This window comes from Monodelphis domestica, chromosome 1 (genome assembly GCF_027887165.1).
Source record: "Monodelphis domestica isolate mMonDom1 chromosome 1, mMonDom1.pri, whole genome shotgun sequence".
Classification (NCBI taxonomy): Eukaryota; Metazoa; Chordata; class Mammalia; order Didelphimorphia; family Didelphidae; genus Monodelphis; species Monodelphis domestica.
This window is the reverse complement of record NC_077227.1, coordinates 389,902,126-389,914,256: the sequence shown is the minus strand read 5'-3', so window position 1 is coordinate 389,914,256 and position 12,131 is coordinate 389,902,126. Positions and strand designations below refer to the sequence as shown.

General features: G+C 41.3%; 1 protein-coding gene across 5 annotated transcripts in view; it reads left to right on the top strand.

Moving 5' to 3' along the window:
• LOC100031900 (lateral signaling target protein 2 homolog) overlaps positions 1–12,131 on the top strand; it is a 134,589-nt gene that overhangs the window by 106,035 nt on the left and 16,423 nt on the right. The window contains exon 1 of one of the 5 annotated variants that reach the window (XM_007474139.3): positions 2–382. The exons of 2 other annotated variants lie outside the window; for them this stretch is intronic. In XM_007474139.3, coding sequence (XP_007474201.2) covers positions 341–382 — 42 coding nt within the window. In that variant the 5' untranslated portion in view covers positions 2–340. 2 more of the 5 variants (XM_007474137.3, XM_007474140.3) reach the window with 2 other exon arrangements.

Below are 12,131 nucleotides of genomic sequence, written 5' to 3'. Positions count from 1 at the left end.
AAGGCCTTCCTCCTATCGGTTTGCCCCTAGGTAAAAAGAGATGGGCAGACCAGGTGATCTCTAAACCCAATCCGGCTTTAACTTTCTAGGATTAAGGGACCAAACTCCGTAACCCCCAGCTGACGGCGGCTGGGGGTTAGGAACTGGAACGAGGACAATCTCGGTCCGGACTGGGGTCGTCTCCTCCTCCTCCTCCTCCTCCTCTCCTAAGGCCAGCCTACCCCGGGCCAGGCGGGCCGGGTGCGCAGCGCGTCGGGGGTGGGGCAAGCTTGGGTTCGGCTCTGCCTAGGTGAGGCGGCCCAGGTGAGGTTGGGGAGCTCCCCTTTTCCCGGGTCCTGTCATGCTGCCGGCCGCCGTGAGGAAGTGGCTCAATCGGCCCAAAGTAAGTGGCCCCGTCCTTCTCTTCTTCCCAGAGCCGAGCGCCCTAGGTGCCCCCAGTCCCCAGCTGCCGCTCTTCCCATCGGGACGCGCCCGGATCCCCACCCGCCAACAAATAGGTCTCTCCTTGTCATTCACTCCCAGACCTTCTCCCTTACCCTGAGTTTATACCTTCTAAAACGGGAAGAAACTTCCACTGCTGCTCCCACCCTCACCTCAACCCCTACCCACGTCCCTCCCAACTGGCGCCTGAGGGGGGGTGTCCTCCCGCTCCCTCCCCATTGGAGCTTTGGGTGGGTGTGAAAAGGGGGGTAGACCGAGTGGGCCATGCCAGGTCAATCTGGGTGTTTTCTGGAGTGTTGGTGCCTTATTCTGGAGCTCTGAGGAAAGAAGTGGTGCGCCTGGGGTCTCCCGCAAGGAGCTCCCGAGGTCTCTCTGGGCTCAGGACTCCAGCCCAGAAGGGATCCCAGGTAAGGGAAGGTGGTAGGGAATTAAGGTGAAGGGAGGGCTGGAAGGGTTGGAGTGGGAATGGTCTCTCCTCCGAGGGGGCAACAGCCCTTTAAAAAGCTGGAAGGTGGTTGGAGGAGACCTGGGTGATTCACCCTGCCCAGAAGCCAGGATTCTGGGGCTAGCCCTTTGCCCTGCTTTAAAGCCTTTCTTTCCCAAGTTAGGCCTCTTCCAGTAAATCCTGTTCCTTCTGAAAACAATGTTCCCAAAGGGTATGAGGAGATGGAGGAGGTGGAGGGGAGTAGGTATTTGAGAGATGAGTCAGGGTTTGTGCCCCCCCAGAGCTTATAGAAACCCCCCAGGGCTTTAGAGACTAGCAGTGCAACCAGTCTATACAGGAAGTTAGCCCTTCCCTATTTTCAGTCATTCATTTATTTTTTCACAACAAAACAAAATATTAGGCATCAAGGTAGCACTGTGGAACACTGGACCTGGAATCAGGAAGGCCTGAGTTCCAATGTGGCTACAGACACTTACTAGCTGTGTGACCGTGGGCAAGTCACTTAACCCCCTTTGCTTCAGTTTCCTGGTGTGTAAAATGAGCTGGAGAAGGAAATGACAAACCACTCCAGTATCTTTGCCAAGAAAACCCAAAAGAGGGGCATGTAGGTAGTACATTGCACACAGTGCCAGGCCTGGAGTTGGGAAGACTTGGGTTCAAATGTGATCGCAGACACTTCCTAGCTGTGGAACTCTGGGTGAGTCACTTAACCCCAATTGCTTGGCCCTTACTGCTCTTCTGCTTTTGAACCAACACTTAGTATTTATTCTAAGATAGAAGATAAGGATAAAAGAAAAAAACAAATGAGGTCACCTAGAGTCTGACACAACTGAAAAACAACTGAACAATTTCCCAAGTTATTTTGTATTTACTTCTCTCTATAATCAGTTGTTTGTCCTAGTAAGCTCCTTAAAAATTTGGTTTTCTTTTTCTCCTTTGTATCCCATTGTACCCTCTGTTCCCTTTCTGTTAGGTAGATATTCTTCCCCAGTGCTTTGTGTTATTTTGTGATATTTCCACGTATAAGAAATCCAGGACTTACAAGGTATACACATAGTTTCAATCAATGAATCCTCATTTATTTAGGGCCTATTATATATAGACCAAAGCAAAAATAAACCAGTCATTGTGCTAAGAAGCCTACATTCTAGTTGGGAAGACAAAATTCAGGGCACCTATCTAGATAGATACAAAATAAATACAAAGTCTTTAGGGTGGGAGATGCTAATAGCTCAGGGGACCAGCAAGGGCCTCACAGATGGTGGCAGTCCAGGTGAGTGATGAAGGAAAACAAAGCTTCCTAGAAGAGGTGATGTGAGGAAGGGCATTCCTGGCATTGCAAAGACATAGGGAACAGAGACAGAATTTCAGTTTGAAGAACAACATGGAGGTTTATTTGACTAGACATAAGGTGTAATAAGACTGGAAAAGCAGGATGGGGACAGATTGTGAAGGGTAATAATAATAATAGCTAGCATCTATATATAATTTGCTCTAGGCCAGGTACTTTATAATTGTTATCTCATTTGACCCTCCTCACAATAACTTTAGGAGGTAGATGCTATTATTGTCCCCATTTTACAGATGGGAAAAACGGAGGTAAAGAGAGATCAAGTGACTTGCTCAGGGTTAACTTGCTAGTTAGTGTCTGAGACTGGACTTGAATTTAGGTCTTTCTAACTCTAAGCCCAGTACTCTATCCACTTGGCCACTTTGCATCCAGTCTCTTGTAGACACTTAAATGCTTATAGATATGACTTCCTCATCTGCAAAGTGGGAATCACAATACTAACCTTAGGGAGAGAAGTGCTTCATAAATGTTAAAGCCTTCAGAAATAGAAATATTCATTTTCAGCATTTATTAGCTATGTGTGCAAGAGCACGTCTCTTGCCTATGGGGTGAGATAAGATAAGGTCTCCCCCTCTTGAGGTTTTCAGTTTAGTAGGGGATAAGACAGTGATGGTGAACCTTTTAGAGAACGAGTACCCAACCTGCAACCTTTACACCACATGTGAGTCTCCCATCTTACCCAAGACGGGAAGGTAGGAAGTAGTCCCATAAGACTGCTGGGCAGAAGGGTGGGTCATATGAGATATGTCCTCAGTCAGGTGGAGAAGGGGAGGGGAGCAGTCCCCTCTGGCACTCATGTCATAGGTTTGCCAACACAGTGATAAGACATCAACACAAACTGTAATATACAGTATTAAAGGAGAGGCAACATGTTTTAGTGGAAAGAACCCTAGACTGAGTCAGGAGAGAGTAGATTTAAAATCAATCATTAGTCATTTCAGTCATGCCTAACTCTTCATGGCCTCATTTGGAGTTTTCTTGGCAAAGATACTGGAGTGGTTTGCTATTTCTTTCTCCAGTTCATTTGACAGATGAGGAAACTGAGACTATCAAGAGTAAGTGACTTGCCCAGAGTCATGTAGCTAGTAAGTGTCTGAGGCCAGATTTGAACTCAGAGAGTCTTCTTGACTCCAGGCCTGGTGCTCTATCTACTGGACCACCTAGCTGCCCATATGAACAATAATAACTTACACTCATTTGTAAATAAGTAACATACTACCACTTCTTTGTTCTTTTCCCATACTAGTCATTTTAAACCCTTGATTTCTATTATTCAGATCTCTTCTCAGTCTCCCAAGGCCCCATGCCCCTTAACTTGATGCCACCCATGTTCTATTGTAAAGCTGCCATTCCCTTCCATTTTGCTCTGTTGAATACCTGTTCCATTGGTGACAAAACTAGTTTTGCTCTTAAACCTTTGCCTTTCTTCATCCCTCCACCTTCTTGTGCTCAATGAAACCTGGCACTCTTCTGATGACAACTTCTTTACCCAACCTTTCGCTTATATTCTATCCCAATCTTGACTCACTGGTTGGGATGATGGAGTTGAAATACTTGCTTCCCATTGCCAGTCTAGGCTCTCCCCTCTACCACCTTACTCAGTATATCTCTCTTCCTTTGGAGTTTAGTAAATTCTTATTTATTGCCCAATCAAATTTCAGTGGCTATTTTCTACCAACCTCTAAGAATTTTCTTCCTTCCTCAATGAATTCAGTACCTGGTTTACAGTCTTTCTTTCTCTTTTCTCAAACTCCTGCCCTCATACTAAAGGTAAGAGAGAGAGGGAGGGAGGGAGGGAGGGAAGGAAGGAAGAAGAGAGAGAGAGAGAGAGAGAGAGAGAGAGAGAGAGAGAGAGAGAGAGAGAGAGAGAGAGAGAGATCCCTTTAAACATGTTATCTTCCTATTTTCTCAACTTATTTTCCTATAATCTACTTCCCTACCCCACTATAGTAATCCATTGAGATGGTCATATCTATCATATTGTCATTACTCACAAATACACCATTTCCATGTTCATAAACTCTAAAATTCTTTCATCTGATCAAAATCTGTTACCATTCCACCTCTCTTTTTGCCTTGTAAGCCTAAAACCTGTTCTTGGCTCTCACTACTACTCTTAATCCATTCACCTTTCAGTTTCTTACTAAACTCTGGCTATACTCTCCTCCCTTCCCCTTTCTGACCCCTTGGGGAACCAGTTATTAATTTATTTAATTTAGAATATTTTTCCATGGTTACATGATTCATGTTCTTTCCCTTCCCTCCTCCTACCCCCCTCCAATAGCCAACAAGCAATTCCACAGGGTTTTACATGTATCATTGATCAAGACCTATTTCAATATTATTAATATTTTCAATAGAGTGATCATTTAGAGTCTATACCTTGGGGAACCAGTTTAATTCTACACTGTCTTCTCTGAAGACTTTTGCCTTGTTGAAGATCTTGCCCTGGGCCAAACCACAGTCTTGGATTACTCCTACCATCTGCTGCCTTTGCACCTACTCACAGGCTGCTAAAGGAAGATAGAGAAAATAATAAAATTTGCTGACCAGATTCACTATAAATTGGTCAAATAATATCAACTGGGCTTTCACTTTGGCAAGGCAATCAGTTTACATCTTTCTGATTGACTCATAATCCCACTTATCACAGCGGCTTTTCCAAATATATTCATTTTTCTCTCTTCCAATCATGTTTCAAAGAAGAGGTAGCCCTTCTTGCCAAGGCAAACCTCTGCACAGCCTATGAGTAAGAAACAAAGACAACAGGTGGTGTGAGTAATCCAAGACTGAGGTGTAGCACAGGGCAAGATCTTTAATGTGACAAAGGGGCAAAGGACTCCTGAGAAGACATGTAGAATTAAACTGGTTCCTGAAGGGTCAGTATGGGGAAGGGAGGAGAGTGTAGCCAGAATCTAGGAAGAAACTGAAGGGTGAATGAATTAGAAGTAATAGTGAGGGCCAAGAACAGGTTTTAGGCTTGCAAGGCAAAAAGAGAGGTGGAATGGTAACAGATTTTGATCAGATTAAAGAATTTTAGAGTTTATGATGTATAGGTGATCCCATTCCATTCTGTCTTTTCCAAAAGATCGCTACTGATATCATCTCTACTCTCTCATTTATCTTCAATCTCTCCCTGACTACTGATTGTTTCCCATAGCTACTCATTACCTTTAGAATCAAATGTAAAATCCCTGTTTTGCTTTCAAAGCTCTTCCTAATTTGGCCCCTAACTCTCTTTCTAGTTTTCATCCACTTTAATGAATGTAAAATACTTCAAAATACTCTGTAATCCAGTAATACATGATACTCCTTTTCCAATTCCAAGCATTCCATTGACCATTTCTTCATGCCTAGTATTCTGGTATTCTCTCTCTCTCTCTCTCTCTCTCTCTCTCTCTCTCTCTCTCTCTCTCTCTCTCTCTCTCTCTCTCTCTCTCTCTCTCTCTCTCTCTCTCTCTCTCTCTCTCTCTCTCTCTCTCTCTCTCTCTCCCTCTCCCTCTCCCTCTCCCTCTCCCTCTCCCTCTCCCTCTCCCTCTCCCTCCCTCCCTCCCTCTGACTCTCTTTCCCTGTCTCTCTGTGTGCATGTCTCTCTCTCCCTGATATTTTCCCTGTCTATCTGACTGTCTGTCTCTCCCTCCTCCTTTCTCCCCCTCTCCTCACTCTATCTCCTACCTTCCCTAGTTTCCTTCAAATATCATTTAAAGTCCTTGCCCTTTCTTTCCCCTACCACCCCACTTCTAGAAGAAGCCTGACCCAATTGTCCTTAATATTAGTGCCTTTTTCCTGAAATAATCTACAATTTATCATGTCTATATCTTATTTGTACATAGTTTTTATTTTTCATTTTTGCATGTTGTCTCAAGACTGAGTTCCATGAGAGCAGGGAATGGTTTTCCCCCCCTTTCCTTTCCTTTTTTACCTCTCTTTGAATCTTTGGCTTTTAGCATAATGCCTGGTATGTAATTGGAATTAAATGGATGCTAGTTGATGAGTTCATGGTCTTTCATTGAGTAACAAGGTGGAGGACTAGACATTTTCTCTGATCAAACCTCTCTCCAGAGTAGAAATTAGGACCAGCTTTAGCTGTCTTCATGGTTTAGGACAACCAGAATCCAAATGGAAAAAAAACCTCCAAGTACATGAACTGATCCTCACAGGCCCTGATCTTACTCGGTAGCTCTCCTTTATCTCTTACTTACTGACAGTGAGACTGCACTGGCAGACCCAGAGACTGGATCCAGGCTTAGAACAAAACCCAACTCCCTACCTTAGGTTCATTCTTCCTCTTTCTAGTACCATGGAAACTCCTGCTCTAGGCTGTAGAAATCTGCCCAGGTTTCAACAGACAGCCAAAACCCTTCAGGAGCAAAAGCCTGCCAAGGGGTCACAACCGGACAGTGCTAATGTCTCAAAACTCTGTCCTTGTGACACCAACTTTCTGAATTGCTGGTGCTGGCAGAGACTATGTGTGGGACCATGCAGCGCTCCATTAAGCCTGAGGGAAAGAGCATACAGCATTCAGGTGGGGCAGTTCTGACCTCCTAAATCACCTGGAACAGAGACCTAGATTAGGGAACTGTGAATTACCCAGTATGGGAGGAAGTTGGGATGCTTTGAGATCCATCCCTCAAGGAAACCACCATCAGAAAGTGAATAGTGGAAATTTGGGAATGGGAGGAAGGGGGTAGAGGGAGACTGAAATTACCAAAGATCTCAGGAAGAAGGAATCTCAAATGCCTTTAACACAAGCAGATAAATCAACAAGGAAAACACTGACAAGGGAAGGAAATATGGCTTCCAGAGCTAGTAAATTAATTCCAGCATCTATGAATACATATTGCAGAACAAAGGAAACCACTCTTGAGGAGAAAGAGGACCCTATGGAACATGAGGAGAACATGATGGTGGGACTGGGGGTTTCAATGATAGAACTTCACTCTTATGGATGAAGAGAAATGGTCTGTGAAGGGAGATAGGGATCTTGTCCTGGCTGTGGCATGGGGGAGTTATCGCTTCAAAAGTCTACTTATCTTACCTCAGGATAGGGGAGTTGATATTCTGGGACAACTGAGAGCATGGACACAAGGAGGATATTTTGAGACAAAAGGGGAAGGAGTAACAAATGAGAGAAGAGGAGGGCAATCAGGAGTGAGGAGAAGAGAGTCAGTGGGAATAAGACCACCTTGAAAAAGAATAAGGTAAAGTAACTGAAGGAAAATGATTTTGTGTTTACAGCAGAATAAGGAGAAAATTATATCTTGTGAAAAAACCCAGTATTAGAGACAGATGGAGTAAAATATAAACCTAACAAATGTGAATAAATCAAACAATCAAATCAAATTTTAAAAAAGAGGGGGTAGATTAGATAAGAAAATAAAATTTAAAATTCTCTTCTTAGAAAAATGCATTAAAAACATATGCAAAATTAAATTTAGCAGACAGGGAAAAACATATTATGTTACAAGTAAAACCCAAAAAGCAGGACTTGAAATCATGCAATCTGACAAAACAGAAAGAAGCATTCAAAAAAAGTAAAAAGGTATAAACAAGGAAACCATGTTAGGCTAAAAAAGATCCTTAGACAACAAATCAATATCAGTAATAAACTTGTACTCCAAATGTCTTGGCATCCAAATTCATAAAGGAAATATTATTTGAACTATAAGACATAGGCAATAGCAGGTGCATATGGACAGGAGACTTCAATATACCTCTATCAGTTTTGGATAAGTCTTAACAAAAAGATAAGAAAAGGGAAGTTATAAAACTGAACAAATTGCTTGAGAAATGAGAATTAAAAGATTTATGTGGGCAGCTAGGTGACTCAGTAGAATGAAAGTCAGGTCTAGAGAGAAGAGGTTCCAGGTTTAAATCTGGCCTCAGATATTTTCTAGTTGTGTGGCAACCCCCACTGCCTAGCCCTTACTTCTCTTCTGCTTTGGAATGGATACTTAGTATTGATTCTAAGACAAAAGGTAAAAGTTTTTTTTTTTTAACTACTTATAGCTTCTTCTAAGTGGGACTTAAAAAACAAACGTATTTGTTAGTATCACAGAACTTTTGCAAAAATTGACCATGCAGTGAAGCATAAAGGTATTGCAAACAAATGTAAAAAGGCAAAAATAGTTACTTCATCCTTTTCAGATCAGAATACAATAAAAATAGTCATTAGTTCAGAGACAATAGACAAAAAATACAGACCCAAATGGAAATTTAGCAATGAAATCCAACTAAATAAAAGAAAATGATAACAATGAAACATACCAAAATTTCTAGGTTGCATCTAAAGCAATCCTCAGGGGAAATATAAGACCCTCACAAAGTTTTTTTTTAAGTATTAACAAATAAAAAACATTAACAAAATAAAAAGGAGGGAATTATTGAACTGAATATGCATTTTAAAAGGCCAACAAGTAAACTTATACAAAAGAGAAGATATTTTAAAAAATAGAGGGAAAATAGATAAATTAGAAATAAAAACCAATAGAAATTATTTAAAAAATTAAAAGCTGACTGAAAAAATTGATAAACTTTAAGCTAATCAAATTTTTAAAAATAGATCAATAAAATAGCAAATGATCAAAGTGAAGTCATAGCAGGATCAGAAGAAACACTAACAATAATCAGGATACATAATGCTCAGTTATAGGGTAATAACATTGAGAACACAAAAGAAATGGAGGAATACCTTCAAAAATATAAATTATTCAAACTATCAGAAGAAAAGCAAGAGATTTTTAAGTAACTCGGTAAAGAAAATGGATCTAACTGGAAAAGAACTACTGAGGCAGCTAGGTAGCACAGCAGATAGACAGGCCTGGAGTCTGGAAGACCTGGATTCAAATATGACCTTAGACACATCCTAGCTGTGTGACCCTGGAGAAGTCACTTAACCCCATTTGTCTAACTCTTGCCACTCTTCTGTCTTAGAATTGATACTAAGGCATAAGGTAAGGGAACCACAGAGGAATTCTATCAAACTTTTAAAGAACATACTTTACAAATGATTCTCAAAAATTGATAAAGAAAGCACTTTATTATCTTTTTAATAGATAAATACATAAATAGATAAAGTTGAAATCAGGGAAAGATAAAACATAAAAAGAAAACTATATCACCAATGAATATTGACTTAAAAAATTTATACAAACTCCTATCAGACTACAGTGATTTATCCAAGAAATCATTCATTGTGATCAAGGATGGTTCAGTATTAGAAAAATAATCAGCCACTTAATCACATTAAAACCCAGACCATCCAACCCCCACTCCACTTCCTACTCTCATCCCCCAAAACTGAAAGGGAGAGATTTGGGGAAAGGTGATAAATTGGGTCTAGAGCATGTTCAATTTGAGTTCAAGATGGAGTTGTCTCCGGGCAGGATGAGCCTAATAATAACTAACACTTTGATGGGACTTTTAGGTTTGAAAAGCACTTTATACACATAAGGACATTCTATCCTCACAATGACCCTATGAGGCAGCTGCCACAGGCTCTGTTATCTCCATTTTGCACATCATTGAGCCTCATAGAGACTGAAAGACTTGCCTGTGGTCATCCAACAAGGAAAGTGACAAGGGCAGGACTCCAGCCCAGGTCTCTGCTGACTCCAAGTTCAGAGCTCTAGCCCAACCACCAAGCTGCCTATGTCCTAACCCAACCAGAGGCATCTTGGTGGCATAGTAGACAGAACACTGAACCGGGAGTCAGGAAAACCCAAGTTCAAGCTCAGTACCAGACCACCTTTCTGCTAGCTGTGTGACCCTGGGCAAATCACTTAACCTCAGTTTGTCTCAGTCCCTCCACTGCAAAATAAAAATAATGGGATCAAAGGAGGTAATATTTATTAGGTTCTTAGCACTATATAAATGCTTATTCCTTCTCTAACCTACTTGCTTCCCTACCCCTCATGCTGAGAAACTGAAAGAAGTGGTATTCACTCAGGAGCTCAGTAGGCTGAGCCTATGAGTTGTGGACACTGGGTTAAGTTAGTGGTCTCTCCTCAGGCTGGGACCCTGGGTGCTTTTGAGACTAGAATTGTGTTTAAACTGTCCAGGTTCCTTGACTTTATCCATTTTCCTGTTTTGATGTTTAAGGTGACTCCTTTTTTCCTCCAGTAATATTTTATTGTATTTTTTTTCTCCAATTACATGTAGAAATAGTTTTGGACATTTGTTTTCTGAAATTTTGCAATCCAAATTCTCTCCTTTCTTCACCTTTCCCCTCCCTGAGATGGCAAGTAATCTGATATAGGTTATACATGTGCTATCATGCAATGCCTATTTTCATATTTAAATTGACTCTTAAAAAAAATTCTGTCAGAATTGATACTAAGTAGGGGCAGCTAAGTGACTCAGGAGAGAGAGAGAGAGAGAGAGAGAGAGAAAGAGAGAGAGAGAGAGAGAGAGAGAGAGAGAGAGAGAGAGAGAGAGAGAGAGAGAGCTAGGTCTAGAGACCAGAGGTCCTGGGTTCAAATGTTACCTCAAAGACTTCCTAGCTGGGTATCAATTAAACAAACAAACGAACCTTACCTTCTGTCTAGGAATCAGTACTAAGTATTGATTCCAAGGCAGGAGAGAAGTAAGGGCTAGGCAGTTCAGATTAAATGACTTGCTCAGGGTCACACAGCTAGGAAATATCTAAAGCCACATTTGAACCCAAGAGCTCCGATCTCCAGGCCTGACTCTCTATCTACTGAGTCACCCAGCTACTCCTTTAAATTGACTCCTGTAACTATTTATTGGCCTGACTACACTGACAGTTTATTCTAAAATGACTCCCATGTCTAGAACTGGTTGTTCCCTATCTGTCGAGATATACTGAATTTCATTATTATGTGTGAAGATTGGATTTAGCTATTTCCTGATTTTAACAATGAAGATACTTTAACAATAAAGATAGTTCAACAAAATCAGGAATGTCTTGGGAACTTTAAATTACTCCACCCTACTTAGACTGTACTTTAGGGGAAGATAAAGTTGTAATCTCCTGATTGAACAATGAAGGTACTTAACTCTTACCTTATAGTGAAACTAGAACTTTAAGCTAAGTCTATTTTAAGATCTTAATGCAAAAAGGTGTTAAGTAACTATAAAGGTTTAATTAATCACAAAAAAGGTTAAGTAACTCACAAAAGGTGAACTTAACAAAGAAGTGTTAAGTAACTCTAAAGATATAATCTAATCAAAAGAAGATGAGAACTAAAAGTATGGGCAGTCCTGGAGAAAAGCCTTTGATGTGACTGGTAGATGTGAAAATTTAGAGGAGGAGACACAAGGGTGAAAGATCTATATATTTGGGTCACTTCCTCTCTCTGGCACTTTTTTGTGGTGGAGAGTTGGCTGATAGCAGCATGCTGGGCCTTTCAGCATCTTAGCATGGCTACAAGCTATTGTCTGGTTCGGTGGTGTTTCTGGCTGAGTTTTCCTTCTTTCCTTTCCAACTTTATCCTCTTAGAAGCCTCTCATCTTCATCCTCTTCTCTCTTTCTCCTTAAATTCCATCCCTCTATATTAATTAAATTACCATAAATTTCCAGACTGACTTGGGTATTTTATTTGAGATTTCCCTTGGCAACCAATTAAATCTAGATTTAAGTCACAACCATAAAATTATCTTAACATATGTGATATCATTCGTTGCTTTCAACATTCAGTTAGGGACCCTACGCTAACCCCTACCTAGCTGGTAGTTCATGGAATCATACCTTTAGAGGGGTAAGGGCCCTTAGTGATCACCTACTCCAGTGACCTAATTCTACAGGTGAGAAAGCGGAGGCCCATAGACATGAAGTGATTTGCCAAATTCACTGGTAGTAAGTGGCAGAATGGATTTTGGACCCAGGACTTCTGACTCCAAATCCAATCCCCAGGAACCTGGGAATGGGGAGCT